A 25600-nucleotide genomic window follows, 5' to 3' on the forward strand; every position below is an offset into this window, starting at 1 on the left:
ATTTGATGCATTTTTCATTACTTACTTCGATGATCTGTGATCTCATTAATGTGGATACTTCATCCAATGGGGTAGATTTCAACTCATACACAATTAGTTCATCCTGTGAAATTCTTGTCCTTGCTGAGGGACTTCTCTAGAGCTCAGTGTTCCATGGATGTGAGTGGAGAACAGCAGTCCCTCTACACGGACTATTCCCTCACTCTTCTATGATCCTGGCATGTGGTGGCTTCTTTTCTGATTGTTATACTAGTAGCATGCTACCACCTATTCAAAGCCACTATATGTCTTTCCAGTGAGTTTTTGGGGACCTCAAACTTTAATTCCTCAGTGATAGTGCTATTTCCATGCTTTAAAAAAACATGGTATGAATAGAACAATATTGGCATTTAAAAGACAGGTCTTTGTTTCAGGGCAAAACTGGATATCATTCAAGTAACAGCACAATTTTCTACAAGCAACCTAACCCATTTGCTTCCTTCTTTCTAGTCAGTTCTAGCCACAATTCACTGTTAGTCTGCAGTAGCTGTCCAAGATGTATGTAATGATGCACTTGTTTTATTGGGCTTTCCCTCCAGCTGAATCTAATACTCTAGACAACATGCATTATTCATCCCCTTGATTTCTTCCTGTGTGGATAAGCCAAACTATCTTGCATGATTATGGATCTTGTCTATGAGGCTCTACAATATTAGAGACGGCCATATCAGTACAATGCCATTTGCAAGCAGGCACATCTAGAGTGCCTCACCATCTGTAAGTAAGCCAGCCCCCTTCTCCTTGGATCCTTTCCTGGACATCCTTCATGATGACGGCATAGCAACCATCTTTGTTGAGCCTACATCTGTTTTACACCTTGTTTTCTACTTATAATCTTAGGAAGAATGAAGTTATTTCTGTTCTATCTTTCAAGACTCAATTTTAATGTACTCTTAAGATACATTTGTTAAATCAATTTTTTAAATAATAAAAATTTTCAAAAATCTCCTATTCCCCTTTCATGTCTTCATCAACCCTTGTGACTGATGCATCTTATTCACTAATTTCTAAAAGGTGACCAGAAATGTTCCTTTAAAAACATAAAAGTATCCTGATAAATAACTACTTTCCTATTCAGAGTACGTTTGCCACTGACAAAATCTACCTTTGGGATAGAGTAACATCCCACATGGGCGAGGAATGAACTTGGAGGAGGCCTCCTCCAGATATGAAAATGTGATTCGATAATTAAAAACAGATTTGAAGAGGTTCTTTCTGCAGACCTTCGTGTTCTCCTATAATCATATCCTAAATGACTGTAATATGTAATTGTCCAGTTTCCTACATTCCGTTACTACCACTCATTTGAACCTTATCTCTCCAACCAAAACTGTCAGCCACCAAGTTACTCTTCAATTTCCCTGAACAACTTCCCTCACTTTAAGAGCAACTTCTACATTAACAATTATTGTCTGTGATGTCTTCATAATAGCTGAAAGCACACTTAATTATAAAACTGAAGTAGCTATAGATCCAGTTGCAGCATAGCATTACTCAGTGGTCACACTACAGAAGAACTCAAGACCAAGTGACAAATCAGTAATTTTGCATCTCATTCCACTGAACCTCAGGTGAATTTCCATCTTAGCCCTATCTATCTCAGATTCCTCTCTCATCTGATAATCTCATCAGAAACACAGCTACTTAACGAGACCTTCGCTATGTTATACAGAATTGTAAACCACAACATTCAGTCTTCAGCACTGCACAATATTGCACCTTATACAACAAGGTGAATTTATGTTAAGCATTAGGTAATAGTAGTTTGGATTCTAAGTGGTAACATGTTTCCACTCACCTTTTTTTTTAAATACAAAAGACTAAGTCTTAACTCAGTAAAAACTATGGAAAAAATGTCTGGGGGACAGGCAGGTGGCACCAGTGGAGTCAGGAGGACCTGAATTCAAATCCAGCCTCAGACACTTGACACTTACTAGCTGTGTGACCCTGGGCAAGTCACTTAACCCCAATGGCCTCACCAAAAAGCAAAAACAAAAAAAAAAGTCTGATATTCTGTTTCCTTCAGTCATTTTCTTATCATATAGAACCCTTCCTTCCAGGGAGCACCTCACAAATACACAACTACAGTAATTAAAAGTATTAAGCTGACAAAGATAAATATACTACATTTGTGATAACAATACTCCACACTATTAATGGAAAGACTCAGGGTGACAAAACTCTCCCTGGGGAAAATGTTATTGTATTGAAATTTATGTACTTTTTTTTTAAGATAAAGTTCAAGTCTTATTAAATACTTCCAATTTCTCCCCAAATAGCATTAAGATATGTCTTATAATGAAGTATTAATTATAACACCATCAACACTGGGTTAGTAGTTCCAACCTGAGACACAAAGCAAATTCATATAGCTTTTCTATCACAAAAGAAAAAAAAATTATTTTTTCATATTTTTAACCAGTCAGAAAAAAATGCCACTTTTTTACACAGGCATGGGATATTTTATAACAAAAAATTGCTAGAATTTTTAATGCCCCGACTGAGATACATCTTGCATTTTCTATGAAATCCCTCAAAGTGCTTTAGAATATAAAGAGAAAATATGCAACCATACATAAAAATGTTTGGATTTTTATTGAAATTTCATGTTTCGTATCAAACAAAATCTTTCTTCAGATAAAAATATTCTCTCAGATGTCTCCCGATATCTGTTAAGTCTAAATTGGTCCTTCAGTGCCTTAATTTTTAAAAACTGTCTTGATGAAATGTCTATGTTTTCAGAATGTTCCCAAGGATAATTATTATCGTGTGAAGGACCGTACATGACGACCTCTCCCACTGCCTCCACTGACAAACTTTCCTCTTGAGCCTCCACTGCCACTATTAGCGCTTGCCCAAGAAGGCCCGAGTCCACCTCGACCTCTGGAAGCACGGTCACGTGGACTTGGCCGATATCCTACAACAGGAAAAAAAATAGTTATTTTAATCCTTACTCACTTTCCTTGCTCCTGTAGGTAAACACTGATTTATTATTACTTAATAGTATATTAAATATATTATTCAAAATAGAACTTAAATTAACAAAACTTTTATTTCATTTAATAGGATACATATAATGTAATTTAGACAAGAATATGACTCTTACATCTAGTACCAAAGACTCACTTTTGGACCAGCTTTACAAATAACGTTAATAAACAAAATAAATTGTACAGAATCACTGTTTTTTTATTGTTATTTGGGTTACAAACGTGATTAGATATTATCTGTCCAAAAGTATTTTTCTAAAGAGGCTATCATTATTATATCAGACCTTGAATCTCTTTGGTATATGTACTCTATACTCCTCAATATTTAAATGTCTCCCTCATTAAAATGTAAACTCCTTAAGGGCAGGCACTGTTTCTACTTTGTACTCCCAATTCCTAGGACAGTAACTGAAATACAGTAAGCACCCTAAAGCTTGTTAATGGATTTTTTTTTTAAAGCCAGGTGAGAACAAATGTTCAGTCCCGTCCAAGGTGTCAAAATAGTTCAGGAAATTTCTGGAAATCATTAATAATGTTGCTAGCTTAAAAATACAGACATTCTTATTAGCATTTAATGTCTCGCTTGTTTTTCATATTCCCACCTGGGAAGGGGCAAACATCTTCCCATTTTATCAGTGCTATCTGAAAACAAAAATACAACGCACCTGCAGAACTAAGTGGCCGGAGTGGTGGTAAAGGGCCCCTGCTAAAATTGCTCTGCCCTCCTCTACTTTCATTGTAGGTTCCTCGTGGTGTACTTTGAGCACTCCAGCTGGAACCTCGTGTTCCCTCACGACGACTGTAATTTCCTAAATACAAAATATGTCATTATTTAATGACTCACAACTTTATCCTTTATTAAGTCCTAGGTTGAAGGAATACTGCTGACAGCTTACTGAAAAACTTTCAGGCAAATAACTGGAATACAGAAGTAACTAACTCAAGAGAAACAACTTCCAGGAAGAATTACTGAAATCCATTCCCTCTCATTCCCATATGTATACTTAGCAGGTAGATTATTATGTAGGTGACATGTATATATCTACTAGTGAGGATGTTACTTCAATCCTCAGGCATCAGCATCTAATTTAGATGACCAAAAAAAACTTTTTTAAAAAATCCTAAAAGGGATAGTTTTACAGTATAGACTAGGAAAGCAATTTGATGAGTGTAAATTGGTAAACTAAGAATAATTTCAAATTACTTTTGTAATTCAGACAGATAAATCCAATGCATAAAAATAAAAATAACGGCTATAAATGTTACTGAAAGACTTAAGTAGATACTGGGATAAAAATATGAAACAAACGTTTGCCTGAATACATCAAACTAATGTCCTCCCCACCCCTACATCCACTTTAAAAGCTTCTTTCAAAAATTAGAGTTATTAGAATAATTCTGACTAATAAGCAGTATATGTATATTTTTTTAAGATAGAAGTTCTTAGGTCTCTTTTTAAAAGGAGAAAACAAAGGTGAATTTTCAACTTATACACTATTCCAAAAAACAAATTACCTTTTGAAGCAGGGGGAGTGAAGAACCTATTCTGACTATGAAAAGCACCTCGTCCTCCTCGGTTCCCTGAAAACCCACCACGAGAAGAAATCTTCTGTGACACTTTGGGTGGCCTTTTTGGTGGTGGTAACCCATCCTGAGGGACCACTTCTTTGCTTTCAGCTGCAACAAAATCATCCACGTGCATAGACGGTGGCCTACTTGTGTTCTGTTTCCTCTGGCGAAAGATATCATGGGGTCTGATGCCCTGTCCAAATCCTCCCCGGCCTCTTCCTCTTGGAGGTGGCACGATGTGTGCTCTCTTGGCAGGTTCAATGTATTCAGATTTTCCACTAATTAAAATTTTTAAATATTTAAGTTATAACTAATAGAAAGAACATAAAGAAACTTTCTTTATCTTTCATGTTACCAAAGAAAACAAACTAAAATTGATTTAACTCAGCACTTAAAACTCATACTTTCATAGCTCCCACAAAAATTCTTCCCTTTGTTTCCAAACTTCATTCAAAAGATTATCTTCTTTCAAACCAAAAATAATTCCTTTTCCTTAAAAAGTCTGTATGACTTTTCTGGAAAACAGCACCATATGCTACAAAATCACTTTTTGCAAGTAAAAAAATTTTCTTAATGACTCAATTTCCCCTTTCTTCAAGCACAAGAAAGCAATAAATGTCTAAGACACTCAAGTTTTCTTATAATCAAAAAATATAGCAATGACCCAACTCTCTATACCCAAGCCTCTTTTCAGCCTACTGCTGTAAGCCAATTGAATAAGTGATCTTTACAAGTGGAGTGGGAAAAGACAGCTCATATTTCAACCTCCATTTTGCATAGTTTACCAGATCACGTCCTTGAATGTTCCTCAGCCGCATGCAATTGATTTGAGAGAGCTATAGAGTAACAAAGCTTACCTCGATGTTATAAAGGTTTCATGTTTGTGCTTGCCAAGCTTAAACCCTTTCGTGGTCTTTGTCCTCCCGGGAGAGGATGGTTCTGACAAAAAGGATCGCTCTAATTCGGCTTGCAAATCAAAATCACTATAGCATTTTTCAGAGAGCTCAATCAGGTCAACTTTTACCTGCAATCATAAAAGAATAATTTCACAATGGTACCATGGGGGTGGGGGTGGGGGGGTAATAAGGGGTTTTCAAATGCAAATATTTAAGTATAATTTTGGCAGAAGTTTTCATAACATGTAAAATATACCAGAGCCAACATTTAGACAGGTATAGGGAAGGCTCTATGTATACTTTAAAAAAAAAATGAACCTTTATCAACAAGGGAGATCCTTTAAAACTGAGTTTCTGATAAAGGAAAAAAAAAGATCAAGCAGAGAAAGCAAAGTCTTACAATCCTTTTAGAGACAGTGTAGAATGTCTACCGCCTACAGACTAAAGGTGATGGCATGTGAAATTTCCTGACCAGTCTACAAAAGAGAGGATCCTAAAGGTGATGGCATGTGAAATTTCCTGACCAGTCTACAAAAGAGAGGATCCTAAGTCATCAATAGACCTCATATTGTCTCTCTTACAAGGTCTGTCTACCACAGTATTCCAAGAAGCTCTAGTAGAGGTTCAATTTAAGAGAAATTGTAGTTAAACATACATCATTCTTAAATTGACCAAGCCTAAATTTCCTACATTTTACATAATGAAACAATGTTATTATGAATTAGTTAAATCTCTACTACATCACCTTCACAGACCAAAATGAGCCAAACCTATGGCTCATTTTTAAGGATCTCAAAGTACAATCCCTTATACACTAAACTATCTAGAAAAAGATTTAATATTAAAAGGCACTTTTGGTATTTTTCATATCAACCTGATTTAAGATAATTAATCTATTTTAGATGTTAAAAAGGTAACACCAACCATGACATTAAAACATAACACAACTGTGAAAAATAGAAGGGCATGTCTTTTTTTAAATCATAAATTAAGTATTCAGCAAAAGATTTCTCAAAAGTGTCTGCAGAATATGATGATAAATAGCTTATATCTCGTCCTACAATAAAAATATTCAAGTAAAATTTATTTTTTCAAGACCATACTCAAAACCTCAGCATTATTATAACCATGCTCCAGTATTTATTAACATAGAAATAAATTGGTTAGAAATTCTCTTCCCTCAGAAATCATGGAGAACAAACTTCATACAAGTTCAATGTGCTCAACTATATACACTGAAAAATTTTTCAGTGTACCTAAGAATTTAGCATGCTTCCCTCCAAATACAACCTACTACGGTACAAAATAACCATTCTGCCAAATAAATCGTATTTTTTAAAAAAAGGATTTAGTTGTCATAATACCTTCCTCACACTCATACACAGGATCAGTTCTGTCATGCAGATTTCTTTAGTCATCCTAGCACCAGACAAGTGCATAGCTTATAGAAAAACAGACCACCACTTGCCCAGAGAAAACTCAGCCTACAGCAAATACTATAATGGGTACAGTATAAAAAGGATGCAACACTGTAATCCTGCCCCTTCAGGACTGCTTCTCAAAGATTCATAGCACTGATATGAAAGAACTAAAACAACGAAGATGTGAAAAATAAGAGAAATCTAAATACAGAATGAAACAGAAAGTGAGACAAAACATAAACTATACCAGTAACCCAACAACAGAATTTTGACACAAAGTATAATCCATTTTAGGAGCCAAAGAAACTGTCACCAACTACAACTTTAAAATAACTCTTTGGATATATATATGAAAAAAATCTTTTTACCAAATCTAAATCTGTTTCAATCTCTTCAGCCTGGAACGGAGAGAACCACATGGACTTCAGCTGGTCGTCCATGACATCAGCTAGTACATATGCAGTCCTATAACAAAGGTCAGCAAATACACTGGTGATAAGCAAACTTCAAAATATTTAAGATCATCTTCCAAATTTTGTGTAAAGTATATTTAAAATATCTGAAGGTTTAGTAAATTTGGTGCTACAGCTTTAAAATAGCTACTTCAGGAAAAAAAGAATCCTTAGCAAAGATTAAACAGGATTAAAAGTAATATACAGACTGATTCTTGAATGCTACATAGATTTCATTCTCTCACTAAAATTGGGCTAGCAGTATATTTTCAAGAAAATTTTTACCACAAATATTTAAAGAATAGACATCATTCATTTATTTTACCGATGAGAAAATTGAGGCTCAAATAATTACCCAACTAATCAGTAGCCCAGCAAAGGCTCTAGAGCCCAGGGTGAGCTAAACTTCCAAACCTTTTTTTCCACAAGAAAACTGGTGAGGACATTGAAGAATTCAAACTATTTCCCTCTTGTATTTGTACCCCCAGCCACAAGCACATTGCCTGGCACTTCACAGGCACTTAGAAATGTTTGTTGACCAAATATGTCACTTACTTAAGGGAGTTACATTTTATTTTGCTAAAACTATACAGGTAACATTAAATATGGCCACTGGTTCTAGAAAATGACAAAAAACAAGAAAAATTAGTTTTACCTATTGTTAAACAGATTTTGGAGAGATTCTGGAGCTGAAAGTACTGGTTCTACATCTTGATCACTAAGTGGTAATGGATCACCTGCAGATTCCAGCATTTGTCTAAGACCAACTATGTTGTCCTGCAAAGAATCCAGGTTGTCATCATCTTTAGAATGTTCCTAGGTTTAAGATGAAAAAGAAAAAACTAGAACCATAAAGCACAAATTTAAAAAATAAATAACATTTATTATACCCACATACTTTTTTAATGGAAAAAAATCTGAGTCATTAAATAATACTTTCAACATCAATATTTTACTAGGCAAAAAATTTCCATCTTCCAATTAAACAAAGTAAAACAGCAAACACAACTATTTCCAAAAATTTCCTTTATATAAACTGGATACCCTACAATCAAGAGAGTAGGCTACATTTCAAAAATAACCAACTTCTTAAATTTTTCAGTAAAGCTCAATAATCTTTCACAATTACTAATTTCAGTATGATTTTGAACAAAATACTACCACCCACTGCAGGAATCACTACTCAAAACAGTGACAATGAAAAACATAGTAAGTCAGACAGGGAGAAAATATGGTTTGATTAGAGGGAGGGTTTGTAGGGGGTTTTTTGTTGTTTTTTTTTGTTTTACCAAAATATGCTTCTCCAGTTGAAGGAACAAGCTTTCTGGACTTTCTTCTTTGCTCTGTAAAAGCTGTTTTAATTCCGCAGCATTAAGATTCAATGTCCTTGATGGATGAGATCCATCTACTTCTATGAGACCACTGTCATCTCCACAACATCCCTGTAAACATCAGAAATTAAAGACAGAAAGAAATTAGCAAATTTTACACATTTACATCAAACATCTACATCATCTAGTGTCTTATTTCACTTGATGGTTTTGCTTTATACCAGCACAAAACTGTTAAATGAAGCAATAAAATAAGCAGATGGCATTAATCTGAGTTTCAATCTCAAAGAAGTGATGCAACAACTTTGCCTACTAATCTTCAATTATTGCACCAGGATGTCACAAGTGTTCTCTTTCAAAATACACTGCAGTCTCACAATATAACTGTCATACAAAAGTTAATAAAACTATGCCTGCCATTAGAAGGAACTCACAAAGTTTTAAATTTTCTCTCAGGAGACAGTAAGGTGAAAATCAAATGGTTAAGTATAATATTTGCACAAGAACAAAAATAATGATTAATCCATTTGTAAATTACCAAGACTTCTGACTTCTCTTCTTGCTACCTGTACAATTTATATCCATTCCAAAATATTAACACCTCCATCAGAGAATGGGAATTATTTAAATACAGCTCAATTATAATCTACCATCACTAAAGTTTTTAGTGGATAGAGAGTAAACAGGTATCAATTAACAAATAAACAAAAATAAAAGCCAATCTGGTTACCCAGTAGTAGCTATGTTTCATGAAAACAGTTGTGAGGAACATGATGAAAATTATTAGATGTGAGATTATATGAAGATTTCATTTATTCAAAGTACCCTTCCTCCATCATTATCATAAATAACAGATCATGGCTAAAAACAAAAGAAAATGCCTTTTTAAAGTTGATGATAATTTGTCCTTTGGGTCACAGTTAAAAGTTTGGTGTCTGAAAAAGTTTTTAATTAAGTTTCACATCTTTTAAAGATCTTTCCAAAAGCAAATCTAACTTTTCCTAAATATCCAATTTAGGATACAAATGTATAATTTTTTTAACCAGTAACGTTATAAGGAAAAACCAAGTGAAATGTGAAAATTCAGACAAACCCAAGTGTGATACTGTCTCACCCCACTTCATACTGTCTCATATTTAAGGAATACACTGATTTTCAGCCTGTTAACACAACAAAACACCCTGAGGAATTCAAGTGACTTTTTGCAAGATACCGTCTGTAGCTGGTTGGCTGTAGTCCTTCGTTCCCATGAGTCTAGTCTAGCTAGAGCCTAGTTTCAGTGTCCAACTACGGCTGACCTGACCAATACGAGTTTGGACTGTTCCACCACAGGTGAACATTTGGGGTGGATTCTCTAAATTTGCACATCTTTCATTTCTTTTGAGCTACTGTCCTAATGCTGAGTATTCCAACTTTTTAGCACTGAAGTATTTCAAAACTTCATAACTAGTCTAAAATTAAAAAGTTAATGGGTACAAAATAACACTATTTTGCAAATAAAACTCAGATAAAGGAAAGGATATTTTATTCTCAACAAACATGCATTAACTTAAAACTAAATAAAAATTCACATAAAAAAAACCTTTTTCTTAATCTGTTGGTCAAAAGGGTTCATAAAAACATTTTATTTTCCTAACTTACCTGTTAGTAATATTTTAATAAATGAGTTATCTTTAGCCACTGCAAACACATAGAAATGTTATAGCAGAGAATCAAGTCTAGGCTGCATCTAATCATTGTTGTTAGATCTGTACTAGAAGGTTTAAAGCAGGAGACATCACTTTGGAAGATACTTCAATTTTTAATTCAAATCTCCAATTAAACAGATTCTAATACTATTAATGGGATGTTAGCTCCTTGAGGAAAGAGACTGCTTCATCTCTGTCTTTGCTGGCCACTTGCCTAGCCCAGAAAAGGCTATAAATACTTACTGAATGAATGAATCTAAATATAATGCACTTCAGTGCTAAAAGCATTTAGTATGACATCATCCATAATACTTGTTGACTAATAGACAGGGCACACTGGTTTCTGGGTAGCATCCGTATGGTAAAAAAGAAAAATGAAATTTGAAATAGAAGGAGAACTTTTTTGAAATTACTTTGATCTCAAAGGTCACATTCACACTGGTGCTTTAAAGTCAGCAGCAAAATGCTTTACAAGTATGATAACATAAAAGAAATGCATGTTAAATTCTAAATAACTGAGGCAAAATGGCTTTTAAAATTACTTCACAGTACAGCACAAGTTAATAAATTCAAGAAAGGCTATATGTATTAACTCACCATTGTATCAGAGTTGAGTATTTGTCTCATGAACTCCAAAAAAGAAGATGCTAGTTCTCCTGTGTCCTTACTAAATATGCTAACAACTCGTTTCAATAAGTGGTGCAGGGCATTACTGTGTTTTCTTAATGAACTATTGCGAGAGGAAAAAAAAGTTAAAGACAGTACTACTAAGAGTTATCAGTCTCTGCTAATATAAATGAAAAAAGGCCTCACAGGCCTTTATTGTCTATCAAACTCCAACCAAGACCCAAAAGAGAATTTCCACCATGACATTCCTAACAAATGGTCAGCCAACCTTTTCTAAGACTTCGACTTATAACATAACCCAAACAGTGGAAAAACTCATAACCCCCTGCTCCCAGGCACAACTCATCCCACTTTTACTAGTGCTCTTGGTAAGTTCTTCCTGATATAATACCTGAAATTTGTCCTTCTGAAGTTTCTAATCACTTCTAGTAGTTCTGTCTTCTGAAGCTAAATAGTTTAATCTTTCTTCCATATAAAAGGCCCTAAAATGCTAAAACACAACTGTTATGTTCTCCTGAACCCTCTCTTTTCCAAGAGAAATCATTTTGGTTCCTTGTCTGCATACAAGGCCTTTAGTCATCCAGGTTGAACTACTCTGGACAAATGTAAAGCCCACAACTGAACCTAGTCCTCCAAACATGATTTAATCAGTGCAGAGTACCATGAGACTACAACCTATAAGTCATGTCATCAATGCAGCCAATAATTCCATTAGCTTTCTTGGTTACTGGACCACGGGATACATTTCCAGTCATTCTGATGTGTATTTGGCCACAGGACCTAGAGCAGAAAGTAAGGCTGGGGACTTTGCACGGCCTTCCCTCACTTAAGTCCAACTCACTTGCATGTCATGGTATCACACCCATGATGTCCTGGGGTCCCCTTCATGAACAAAAGATGAATGACAATCCTGTGGGTAATAAGAGCTGCCCCACTGGGGGACCAACTGGTTGCCAGATGGGCAATACAGCTCTTTCCTTCCTTCCTTTCTTTCTTTTTCTTTCCTTTCTTTCCCTCTGGAAATATCACAAGATATCTTGGGGTCTATAGGCTATTTTTCTTTTCTCAAGGACCAAACCTCAAACCTCAATCACTCTGGTTCTCACAGACTGTCCAACTACAGGTCTCATGCCAAACCACACTTGGTCACTGTTTGGGCCTTGACTGACTCAGAGTGAATATAAATGGGAACTGTTTCTGTTTTGCCCAGAAATGCTAAGGATCTTACTCTCCCAGTTTGATTTTTTTTTTCCTGGACTAGGTAAAGAAGCTATTCTTTGCCTCATTATTTTTTTACCTAGCCTTAATAAAGGAATATGTATTGCCTCGGTCAAACTGAGACCTGCTAAAGACCTTAGCTTTAAGAGGCCAAGGTCTTCCACTGCATCCCAGGCCATCTCCAGTCATCCTGATATGTATCTGGCCAAGCCCTCCCTCACTTAAATCCAATTCACTTGCAGGTCATGACATCGCCTTCATGATGTCATGGTCCTCTTCAAGAACAGAAGGACAAACAAAAACAATCTTAGCCTCCCCTCCCCCCCCCACACATATATACATATATATATATATTTTTTTTATACAAATTGTCTACATATTATTTCCCCATTAGATTGTGTGCTCTTCAAGAACAGGTACTATTTGTTTTTTGCTTTTTTTTTTTTAGCACCGTGTCTGGCATGTAGCAGATGTTTAATAAATGCTTGTTAACTGACAGAAAATAAATAAAAATATATTCAAATAGATATAAAGTAATTTCCACAAAAATCATTATCACCTGCTCACTAGAACCTAAAACTGTGGGGGAAATCAGAAATCATTTCCTGTAGGATATGGCACTTGAACTAGGCTTTGAAAAAGGCAAAAGATCCTATAATGTTGAAGTAAGGAAAAAATATATCCCAAGACTACAGAACAGGATGTACAAAGGCACAAGAGATGTTCGAAATGGGATGCCATTTACAAGAAACAGCAAGTTAGATCAGTTTAGCTGGATCCTAGAGTGTGGACTGTGTGGACAGTAATGTTCATTCAATAAGCCTATAAATGTAGGCTGGAGTCAAACTGTAAGGAGCTTTAAATGCCTGTCACAGCACTTTGTATTTTATTCTGGAGGCAAAAGGAAGTTTTTGGAGTTTTTGAGCAAGGGAATAATGGGAAAGGCTCGTGCTTTAGGTGTAGCAGATGACCAAAATTCCAATAGCCCAAAGGAAAAGCAGAAGCAAAGCTTCAGAGTTCCAAAAATCAACACCCATACCACATGTCAGAAGATATAAATGCCAGCACTCACTTTTTAGTGATATCAAGTCTTAGTGGACAAGGTAAGGTATAGTTAAGTTCTCTTCCAGAATCCACATCAGCCCATTTTATAATTCTAGACTAATTTTTAACAATTCAGTGCCTCAGACTATTCTACCATTGAGAGGAGTACTTCATTGCTCTACCTACTCATCCAATAGGGGTGGTTCTTAATTCTGATAAAATATGAGTAATTCTTTACAGTCTTGAACAGTTTCTCTTCAATCATCAAAATAATGAAGATAAAGAAAAACATCTTTAAAAATAAAACAAGCTACACATATATTGAGAAAATCCTGATTTGTATAGGAATGAAAAGCTTCATATGTATCAAGTATATACACGAATGCAACTAAAATGTGTAGTCTTAAGAACTAGAACAAATTAGAATGCACATTTCTTAATAGGGCACAGTGGACAGAGCACCAGGCTAGAGTCAGAAAGACCTGAATTCAAATTTGGCCTCAGAAGCTTACTGTGTTACCCTTAATCCAGTTTGCCTCAATTCCTTATTTGTAAAATGATTTGGGGAAGGAAATGGCAAATCACTCCAGTATCTTTGCCAAGAAAACCCGAAAATGGAGTCACAAAGAAGTTGCACATGATTGAAAAACAAAAGAACAAACATTTCCTATTGCCACAGGAATTTTCATTCAAATTTAGTATTTCCAAATAGAAGTCAACAGTATTGACCAAAGGTAAGTAAATATTATTTTTCTGGATTTTAAAATGTTTTCCCTTGGAAATATCATTTGAAAAGCAAATATTTAAAAGTAAGAATTTTACAGCCAAAAGAGAAAGATTAGATTTCTTAGAAAGACAATCTAAGTTTGACTCTCTATGGACTATGTACTTGGAGAAAGTTCAGTCTGTCATGCACACACAATTACTCTTATGTACAGGCGAATCTTGACATTCACAGGATAAAGTCCTCTAAATTAGGGAAATCTAAAACTACTAGTTCCTCCTCTGGGTTTTATTATTTTCTTCTCCCCTCCCTCCATTCCAGTTAGCTCATCTGCAAAGTATATTCAGGCTAGCTTCAGGAAGAGTAAAGAAATAAAGAAAATTAAAATCACAACTACTCCTCCTCCACTTTCTTTCATCTCATCCTTGAATACTCACAAAGAAATACATATCCTCCTCCCTAACCTATCTTTCCAGCATGTAAAAGGCAAAGAGATTAGAACAGGGAAACACAGGCCTGAACTATAAAGACTAAACTGGATGGACTTTCACTGCAAAAAGCTAAAAGTTCACAGCGCTTCAAAATAGTCCCAGCTTTTAAACTAATTTTCTGAGACATGAAAGCAATGTTATACCCAGCCTTATACAACCTTTCCTCTCTTCCCCACAACTCTGCAGCAATTAGCTGTGTTACCCACCTCACCCCACCCCCCACCAAAAATCAAGGAAAACCTAGCACATTATGCTGCTCAAGGAGATAAAGGGGAGAGGTGTCACACCACAAATACTCAAAATCATAAAATGCAAACACAAAACAATGAAGAGGAGGTTTCCAACTTTCAGACAGTGAAATAAATTAGGACTAATAATTCCTAACTATAGGAAACCTCCTTGCTAATAATCTTTCCCATATAAACTAATTTTTCCCACTTTATCAGAGATCTATCTTTTCTTATTTGCCAATTTTTCTTCTCATTTGTTTTGTCTGTGTACTGTATTACCATGTATGTTAAAAAGAAAGAAAAAATGTAGCACTTCCAAAATATATCTATGTTCTTTAAAATTACTAAAATGTTTCCAGTGACAAATGATCTTCCAAAAATTGCTCAAAGAAGTTGGGAACAACTCAAGTTTTTATGAAAATCCCTAAACTACAGCAGCAATCAATGAGATATAAAGTATTACCTTTTCAAGTGAAAGAACCCATAATCATGTTCTGCAAGAAACATCATTGTTCTGACACATGTCAGTAAGCAGTTGTAACTATTCTCAGAACTGGCTACTGTCTCCAGTAGACAGTCACAGATCGAGGCCATCAATTCCTTGTTTGGTAAAGAATTGGACAGCTGCTCCAGTTCAGAAAGTGATCCTTCTGAAGAACTTGGCAAAATAAGTGCAATATCCTAAGGGAGAAGATAATGAAGGCAAAAAATTCTTAATGAAAATATCTTCACTTTATCTTTTAATTTCACAAGCTGAGTAACAACTACTTCTAGTAAATCTTTCATTAAAATGTTATTTTTACTTTTCCAATCCAAACATATACTCACATGAATATAAATATACCAAAACCAAAGTTCCCTTCTTTTAAATAAGATTTAACTATTTTAAAATAATAGACAAACTTTAATCATTAGCTACGGGTAAAGAACATGACTACTTCAAAAGAAAATTTCAACATTTTTTAAATCTATGAATGATTTAGCAAAGAAATTCAAGGTTTGTTATAAAACCTAAAAATCCTTTTCACCTGGCATTTTGCAAGTCTGCCTATGATAATAAATGCAATGAGATATTAATATTGATATTTTATGTGGCTAATATAACATTTTCAAAGGACTAGGGACAACATAAAGGAACAAAGACAACTAAGAACCTGAATAAGCAAAATGATTTCCAATTGCCCAGTTACAGGCCTTCATGACTTCTTACCTAGACTATTACAATAGCCTCCTATTCATCTCCTTACATACAGCCTCTTCCCCTCTCTAATCCATCCTCCACAGAGATGCCAAAGTGTTATTTCAAAAGCACAGATTTGACCATGTAACTCCCCCGCGCAACAAGTTCTAGCAGCCCATTGGCTTTTGCCTCTAGGACCAAACCCAAACGTCTGTTTAGCATTAAGGCCCTTCACAATTTGACTCTGTTCTGCTCTTCCAAGTTTATTTATAGATTATAGATTATTCCCCCTTCATGCACACTACAGTCCAAATTCTGCATTTATTTCATATATACTCAAATGTGCACTCACTACTCCCCAATACAATGTGAGCTCCTTTTGAAGTCAGTATTTCATTTTTGTCAGTAGCTAAATGAATGAAAAAGCCATTTCGCAAGCTTCTGCTATGTACCAAGCACCATGCAAGATGCTGACGATACCAATAAAAGAGAATATTCCTCAAAGGAATTTATATTCTAATGAAGAGATAACATAGAGAGGAGACTGTCATGTCCTTTCCAATGGTAATGACAGAAAATTAATTTGATGGTTCTTCCCAGAAAAAAAGGAAGGCCCACCTCAGGAGTGCACATTTCCCAGCCAACAAAGGCTGGGCCCTGTGACAAGGCCCACTCCGACATTGTCATCTGGGGAAGGAAGACAGGAAGCAGAGGTACAGGAAATACAGGTGCACATCCCAAGGACAGTGACCTAAGAAAAGGGACCGAGATAAGAGAACAAGAGCTAAAAGAAAGCTAGGTTAGTCATTCACTGAAATAAACTAAGAGCTGCCCAGTGCCCTGGACACTCAGTGACAGGGTCACCAAGTGAAGACACTGGGAAGGTGACTAACCTTGGTCTAACTAAATTCAATTTTCAGGAAGTGTTTACTAACTATTTGTCATACTGAGGCACTGTTCTAGGGGAGAGCAATACAAGTCGAAAAGTCCATTGGGAGTAAAATAACATACCTAAGTAAACACAATAATTTGAGAAGAAAAAGAGTGAACACCAACAACTAACAAAGAGGTGACACCTAAGTTAAGCTGCACTTATAAAGAGGTCAAGGATTCTAAGGTTCTAAGGTTTGGAAAGAGGGCAACAGCCTGAAAAGGTCCTGAGGAGAGGGATGGAAAGTTGAATTCAGGAAATTACAAGTAGGCAAGTCTGGCTAGAATGCAGAATATGTGAAAAAGAGTAACTAAAGTCAGGAAAAAGTAGATTGAAGCCAGATTCTGAAGGGCTTTTAAATGACAAACTGATGAGTTTATACTTTATCTTGGGTAAAGGGATAAATATAGGGTGCCAATGAATATTCTTAGGCAAGGGAACAATACGATCGATTTTTGTTTTAGGAATTAAAACTCTCTCTCTCTCTCTCTCTCTCACACACACACACACACACACACACACACACACATATACACACACTCTAAAACTCTCAAACTGCCCTCTTTAATGCCTTGAAGACTGTAAAGTTACAAAAGCAAGTCTGGGACAGAAGTATATAAAAGAAAGTGAGATCAAGAAATGAGGACAATTAGGGCCAGGACTATACTATCACTCAACTGATTAAACGTCACATGTAATGTACAACAGATACAAATTAAACTGATTCCTCAAGTAAAGATCCATTCTATAAAATAAAATGTGAATTAACTCAAAATAAATTTTACCCAGGTTTCCTTTATATAGGAAAATGTCACACCAAAAGAGTTCTTTCTTTGATTGAGTCCTAAAGGTTACCAAACTAAAGTTTTGTTGAAGTAGAAGCACAAAGAAATTTCAAAAACATGGGATTTATACAAAGAGTGCAATGCTAGAACTCCACATCTCCCTATCATGTAACAAGTACATTTTTGAAAATTAAATTAATACTAGGAAAAGAGATGTCAAAGGATCCAAGTCATAGAAGGCTATTTAGATTAAATCACTGTAAATAAACATGGAAGTAAACTGGAAGCCAACAGAGAACAAAGCCAGACATCTTTAACCAGGGTGATAGAGTACAGTCAGCCAAGCCCACATCCTGAAAGATTTTTAAGAACTGTCCTGAAAAATGAACAATGAATAATCCTAAAAACTACAACTCTTCATGAGTTATTGCACATAAAAAAGAAAAACTCAGAGGAAACCCTTCGTAACATAATCAAAAGGAAAATGAACACCTTGGCTACAACTACCATCAAGAGATCTGTTATAGCAGCTGTACACAGAAGAGCCCTCCAACAAAGAAACAAAATATCAGAGGTCTATGAAGTATCAAAATACTGGTACTGCCACTTAACCTTTCACTACCTCTAAATTAGTTGATGCAGTTACTGAATGGCAGGGGTCTGTAAAGGTCTCGCTTCACAAAAGGCAGCACAATCTAAAGGATTTTCCAACTGGAAATACATAAACTGAGAGAGGATTACATGTAGTCTGTTTTGAATGTAATATGTAAAACAATCATATAAGTACCTGATCACAGAGAGACTGCAAAATGGACATGACATATTCAACACACTGCTGATGAATGACACTCTCTCCAGTTGATCGAAGAGCTAACAATTCCTGGAAAATTTCTGCATATCTCTCATCACCTTTAATAGTTCCATTTATCAGATGCAAAACAGCCACTTTACAAGCTTTGTGTGAAGCAAGGGCATCAAGAAGAGCCAGCAGTCTGGTAGTTTGACTTGTGTACTGTTTTTCTTTATCTTCTGAATTGCTGAAATAAAAGTAATAAACTTAATGAAGAATATGCCTGCCTTCTGACACTTAAATCATTTCTATTCTGTAATCCAATCTATTTTGTTTTAATCCTTGAAAACCAAACCAACTTTTCATAAAATCCTTAAAGTTACAGTACATACAAATTATCTTATTTTAGAATTTAAAGATGTTAGGATTCTAATAAAAATGAAGGTGGATTTGGCTTTACTTAACAGATGCATAACTAAAATTTTATTAACAAATACAATTTTTCAAGTTGAAATGACGTAGAGGAGCACGCTATTTAAAAGATCCTTGAAATAAATTGTTCAATATGATGAAGAATCTTTATTTAACCTTATTAGTCACTAATCTGTCTGTGCCTTAAAGTTTGATTTTCAATATAATAGGTTTTATTAGAGTACAAAGATGTTACCTCTTTATATGTTTGGGTGGTTATTTTTTAATAGTTACATTTATAATATTTTTGTAATCAGGGAATAACTCTGCTGCTTTTATGGATGCCATTTAAATAATCTAAACCTTACTTTAAAATATATGTGGTACTTCCTTCAAAACACTAAGTAACAGAATTATTTCTGCATACAAAACACTGAAATCAAAGCAGACAGATTACAGTATAATAGATGTAAAGCTGCATATAATCCTGAAGTCCTCATTTCACAATTACAGAAACAGGCCTGGACAAGATGACTTGACCTAGGTCACACAAGTTATAAGTGGCAAAGTAGGGATTCAAACCCAGATCCATTATTTCCAAATCCAGTGCTCTTCCTACTATACTATATATTTCCTTTTAAGATTTTTATGAGTTTTGAAGGCAAATTTCCAAATCATAAGTTAAGAATGTAGTCAAAATGTCCATACTGAAATCTATTAAGGAAAACCCAGTAAATGGAAAAAATGTCTTCCAAAAAGATATAAAATGAAAATACCTTTGCATGTCTTCTACAATCAAGTCCAAGACAGTTCTCATGATTAGAAGTGCAGTTGGTGAAGCAAGGTCACATAATTGAACACAAATGCGCCGTAACATGTGCTGAATTGGCAGGCAAGTTGTGCCAGAGAAAGAACGAACTATTTCTTGGAGCAGCTTTGCTTGGACGTGGAGGTGCATACTCCACAGTTTGCGAGTGTTGAGTGCCACTGATATATCATGTGGCTCAATAACCTGTTAAGAAAGTATATATGTGTGTATATGTGTCTGAACTTTCTTTATATTTATAATTACTGACCAAAAAATAATTTTCAGAAAACACTACTACACCAATCTGTTTCTGCAGGCAAATTTTTACTAAAGTTAAAATTTTAAAAGAATTTCCTATTATACAGTCTAAACATTTGTTTGATTTGAACTGACTTGGTAAGATATTTTAACTCTTAGTTAAATAGTCATCAGAACAAATTTCATTAAGAGAAATAACAGTCAGATGCCAAATTCTAACACAATTTAAAAAGGAACAATACTTTTAAGAAATGCCACACACACCATAAGAGCACAAGTTAATTCCAGTATAATAAAAATCACTTTAACAAAAATTCACTAAGTATTACGTCCACCATATGAATCACAGCACCCAACTTGAATCAGTTTTACAAGTTTCACCCTCCTCCAGTTATTTTCTTCAGGGCTTTTTTTTTTTTGTCCATAACCAAGATCACAGATTTTTAAGTGATACTGAAGTCATTTATAAAGATGCAAGTGATATGGAAGTGATACCTGAGTTGTTTGCATGGGCAATGGAAGGGGCAGGAGCTCTGAAAGCAGAATGAGTCCAGAAAAAAATCCTTCAGGAACTCTCAAGACTGAAGACAGAACTTCCTTTAACATTAAAGACCAAGTATTATTGGCTAAAGTCTCTTCCGAGATTGTAAGTTTTTCATTAACTCCTTGTGTAAAAGTCAGTAAGATATCAATGATGTCATTCTGAATCTTCTGCTCATCACTATCCAGACGACCTGAGAGAGGGATAGAGCACAGTAGCATGTGTAAAGTAACAAGGGCTGAAGGAACACGCATGTCTTTAAACTCAAAGGATCCACCCCTGAGAAGTTCCGTTAACATGGTTTTAAGAAGAGTGAGTGTGCAGCGGGCCATAGAAATGGTAGTAACTCGGTGAAGAGTAGTCCCCATGTTGACATGGAGCCTCCAAGGCTGCGTAAGAATACTGTTCAGTTTTTGCAGAACACGGATAAAGGTGTCCATTCCTTCAGCAGAAAAAAGCTGAATAACTGCAAGGTTCCATTTCAGATCTTTCTGCTGACCTTTATAAAGGAAAAATAAAATACCCAAATTAGTTACACATTAAAGAAATAGTTACAGATTTTATAGATTTCATTTAATAAGGAAAACTTAACTAAGACATATAACGTCTACTTAAAGGTATAATGGCTAATACTATACCTTCAACAGGAGGTGGTGGACACGCTATGTTACAGAGGACACGTAATGCAGTTGGTAGACCAACTCCTTCTGGGGTCATCAAGTTATCAATATTCTTTTTAAAAAAAAAGAATTATAAGAGGTTTTAATATATTTCACATCCTAATGTACATCAGGTCAAGAAAAAATATGAGGCAATGAATTAATAATTGCATATAGTCTTTGTTAAAATGCATACATATTTTAAGTGTAAGCTGAAAAACACAGATTGAATAAACTTCAAACATAAGAATCTATACACATAGTTTTCTAATAACCTATTTTATCCCTACTGTGGACTATCTTAAAGAATAAGATGAATAAAATGAACACAATTGCAGCAAATTCAGTGAATAAACTGAACTAAGTTTTAACTTTTAAAAAAATTAAAGAGCAAAATGGACAGTCTACCTATCTGAAAGTCTACCTATCTGTAGCTCAATGATTTGCAGTTTCAAATATTCAAAAATACTCTTTGCCTCATGATAAAAGTCTGTTTTTTCCTGAGCCCTGCAGGGTCTGTAATCACTAGAGAAAATAAGAAGGCAGGAGTAGATGGTATGAATCTGTATCAATATTAACAAGCATTTATTAAGCACACACTATGTTTCAGGCATGGAACTAAATGCTAGAGATACAAAGAGAAAAGTAAAATAATCCCTACCCTCAAAGAAGTTACAGTCAAATGGCAAGACAACATATGTGTATGTATATGTGTTGTCTATGTGTTTATGAAATATAAATAATTCAAAAAACTTTATAGAGGAAGGCACAGCAGCTAGGGAAAGGTTAAGGATAGGTTTCCAGCAGAAGGTGATCAATTTTAAAGAAAATCATGGCTATAAGGAGGTTGGGATGTGGCAGGAGAGTATGCTAGGCGTGGAGAACATTCAATGTAAATATACAAAGATAGGAGATGGATCATCACGTTTGAGGAACAGTAAGTAAGCCAACAGGGCTAGTCTGTTGAAAGTCTGGAAGAAGTAATGGGGAAGGAGACTAGAAAGGCAGAAAGGGCTCCAGGTGATCAAAACCTTTAAATGCCAGAGTATTTCATATTTGACCCTAGAGAAAATAGGGAGTTGCTGGAACTAATTAATTGGGGGGGACGGGGGAAGTGATTGTGACATGGCTAGATCTGCCATCTAAAATCACTTTGGTACCAAAGTGGATAATAGATTGAATTAGGGAGACTTGAGACAGAAAGACCAGTTTAAAAGATTATCAAAATAAGCAATCTGATTACATGTATTTTACTACCAAGTTCATTAGTTGCTGGGGAGTAGGGAATAAAGGAGGAATACAGAAGATAAACAAGGAACACAAGATGATCTCCCTGAAGAAAAAAATAGAAAGATTCCCTACACATACTACTACTAAAGAATTCCAAGTTCCTGGAAATGCCCCAAAGCAGATTCTATAAAGTCAAGGAAATCTTAATGTGAATTCATCAAAACAGCTACCTAAATGATCAACAAGAACTCATGGAAGGGAAGTTTTAACTGCAAATGGGACAGGGGGGAGGGAGAGTAATTTTTCATGACTAAGTAGATGCTTTTGAAAAGACAGCCTAGATGATGTGAAGAAACTTTGAACAGCACGAACCTGAGGCATTGGGGGTAGTTGTACCTTCAGGTCGGACATTCAAGTTCTTATTGTGATCATGTACAACATTTATGAATTCAATTAGAACATATTCCCTACAAATATCAATGGTCTCCTGTCATCCCAAAAATACCTAAGTTCATGTACATGGACACATGACCAACTCATTTTCTAAGGAGCTGATTAGCTTTAAAAAAAAAAAGATTAATTAAACCCTTACTTCTCTTTTCTTCCTCTTCTCCAATTTTAATATTCTGAATAGAGTTTAATGAAGAAAACAGAAAATACCAAACAGGCAAGTTAGGTACTTCTGAAAAATCTCTTGTAAAAGGTTCAGTGGAAACTAAAGTTATCAGCAAAAATCAAATACATTGCTTCTCTGTAAGATTTTTCCATATTAAAGAAGTGGCACTTTCTCATGATCTCATACCAACGATTCAACTTCTTCACCTATCTTTCCACAAAATTCTCTTATTCCATTGCTATAATTTTTTACACTTATAATTACCTTTTTAAAGGGATATCTTACAGCTACAAAACAGTTTAAGTGGGAGAGAAATCATAAGCAAAATGTTCCTGTTAGAGTTTGCAGCTCAAAGGCATGCACGATTCCTATACACATTCCTTCACTCTCAAACGGGGGTGTCTCTTCCATTGTTTTTGCCATGCCTTTAAAACCTGCTCAATTTCTGCTAAGAATCATAAAGTAGGGAGATGGAAGAAGTCAAAGTTTGTAAAGAGAAAAAACCTTATTTCCTATTCAATATTCGCTGGGCGAAGACTAAAAACAACCTAAGTTCAATTGTTCTCAGTCCTTTTTCACCTATCCATGTCAATAATGCCTAACAACAGACAGGGGTTGTGTTTATGTTGTTTTGTGTAGAACCTATCACAATGCCAAGTAAGTGAAAAAAATGTATTTTTTACTTGAAGATACATATCCTGTAATTCCTGCACCTGATCCCTTAGGTTATAAGATAGATGTAATGGAGAAATAGCTGAACTATACATGACCATACTTTATAATTTCTGGCCTCTTCACCAGGATAATATCAAAGATAGTAGTGTACTAATTCAGTTCCTACATTAGCTCTGATTTATTTTGCTTAAGTAATCCAAAATAAGCCTCACTAAATTCTGTTAAACTTAAAAAATGTATGTTTCTAGATGGAATAAGGGAGGGAAAAGCAAAGTATGAGAGTTTGAGGCCATACTAAAGAACACTTTCTTAATATCAATAAGAATACTGTTTCCATATCACGTTAATCTCATGTACTGGTACTTCACATTTTACAGAAACTAACTTTAGTAGAGGTATTATTATACACCAAGATCTCTCTTAGAATTAACAGCTCTCCTTCCTCTGCCTTCCTTATCTTCCTCTTTTTTTCTTACTTTTCTCTACTTCCACCCTATATTTCTCAATTGATCCTTCACTGCCCTCCAATCCTTCTAACTCCTCCCCCTTCCTCCCCCAACCAAATGTTTTGCATTAGGCACTGAGAGACGATTTTAAGTTCTAGCCTATGATGAACTCTTGAGTGCCTGATGGTAAGGTTCATAAAAAGTGAGTCTGTCCCTGCAACAAATGCTACCGAACATAATATGAAAATCAAAATATTATGGATCAAAGAATGTTCAGCTAAATGTCTTGATGTAAGAACACTGGCTTATTATCCCATATTTATCATCATGATAACTCATTTATAAAGTTCTTTAAGACTTACAAAGAGCTTTCCTGACCACAATTCTAAAAGGTAAGTAATACCAAATGTTATTATCTCCGTTTCTCAAACAAAGAATGAAGGCACAGCAAAGTTAAGTGTCTTATCCAGGATCACAGTTAACTGTCAGAGCCAAGACTCACACTCAGATCTTGATTCCTAGATCTGCACTCTCTACAATAACATCAAAGACAATCAAACAAAAGATCACTGCAGTCCTAGAATTTACTCACTGAAAGCACCTTCTGAACTTTCAGTCTCCTTCTGACTGGATGGTTCTTCCTAGAACTTCCTTTTAAGGAGGGTGCCCAGGACAGCCACGTCTTCATTTCTCTCTCAATCTGGATCTTTTCTCTCATACTCCTAGGTTTGTGCTGTTAACCCCACCCTTACTTTTCAGCTCCTTTTCTGTTGCCTTCCCTATTAGACTATTAACCCCTTGAGGACAGGGATGATCTACTCAGCATAGCAGGGCACAAAGAAAGCACTTAATAAAAGAGTCCAGACTAATTGGCTGAGATCCTAAATGCATAATTATACAAACAACTATAGGCCACCTACACCTCTGGTCCACAACTCTCAAGATCCCTTGAATGAAGTTGGAGTTAAGACAACTTTAGTCTAACTCCTAGCTCTGCCACTTATTAGTCATGTGACCATGGGCAAGCTATTCAATGTCCCTGGGCCTTAGTTTTCTTATCTGTTATATGGAATTGGGCTAGGCGATCTCTGAGGTTCCTTTCACTTCTAAGTCCTATGATACCATATATGACTCTAAAAAGGTGAAAATAAGAAATTTTGTTGATAATGATAACCTGTTATCTGTAGTATTTGGATAACTTTTTGCCCCTGTGTGTTACTATTGATCTGGTTATCAAAAAATATTTTCCTCACTCTTCTACTTATCCCAGGGATCTCTATTTTCTTCTGTTGCTAAAACCCTATTCCGAGGTCTCATATTAGAATGTAAGTGACTTTCCCTCTTCAAATGCTCTGCCAGAGCCAGGTAAGTTCTAACAGATCTTTAAAAGTTGGAAAGGAATCCACTTCCAGTGCCCAGCCACAGCCTATCTCTGAGTGTGGAAAGGCTCAGCTCCAAGAGATTAGCCATCAGCTTTTCAACCATAGCAATTCACCAAGTGTGAAAAGTCTCCATTGGGCTCCAGTGGAAGTACTATTAGCACAAGTAAA

The 25600-nt window shown here is 35.4% G+C and overlaps 1 protein-coding gene across 2 annotated transcripts in view; it reads right to left on the minus strand.

Moving 5' to 3' along the window:
• Positions 1-2611: 2611 nt before the first annotated feature.
• The window catches only part of VIRMA (vir like m6A methyltransferase associated), an 81393-nt gene continuing 58404 nt past the window's right edge, over positions 2612-25600 (minus strand). For both annotated transcript variants that reach the window (XM_078153663.1, XM_078153664.1), the window contains 13 exons: positions 21063-21156; positions 20379-20923; positions 19594-19829; positions 18404-18653; positions 15184-15401; positions 10984-11116; positions 8657-8809; positions 8023-8183; positions 7284-7380; positions 5456-5622; positions 4545-4876; positions 3695-3838; positions 2612-2956 (listed from right to left, as the gene is read on the minus strand). In XM_078153663.1, the coding sequence (XP_078009789.1) occupies positions 2802-2956; positions 3695-3838; positions 4545-4876; positions 5456-5622; positions 7284-7380; positions 8023-8183; positions 8657-8809; positions 10984-11116; positions 15184-15401; positions 18404-18653; positions 19594-19829; positions 20379-20923; positions 21063-21156 (2685 nt within the window). In that variant the 3' untranslated portion in view covers positions 2612-2801. The remainder of the gene's footprint in view (positions 2957-3694; positions 3839-4544; positions 4877-5455; positions 5623-7283; positions 7381-8022; positions 8184-8656; positions 8810-10983; positions 11117-15183; positions 15402-18403; positions 18654-19593; positions 19830-20378; positions 20924-21062; positions 21157-25600) is intronic.

The sequence above is a fragment of the Phascolarctos cinereus genome, unplaced genomic scaffold (genome assembly GCF_003287225.1).
Source record: "Phascolarctos cinereus isolate Bilbo 61053 unplaced genomic scaffold, phaCin_HiC Scaffold_4;HRSCAF=312, whole genome shotgun sequence".
In the NCBI taxonomy this organism is placed as follows: domain Eukaryota; kingdom Metazoa; phylum Chordata; class Mammalia; order Diprotodontia; family Phascolarctidae; genus Phascolarctos; species Phascolarctos cinereus.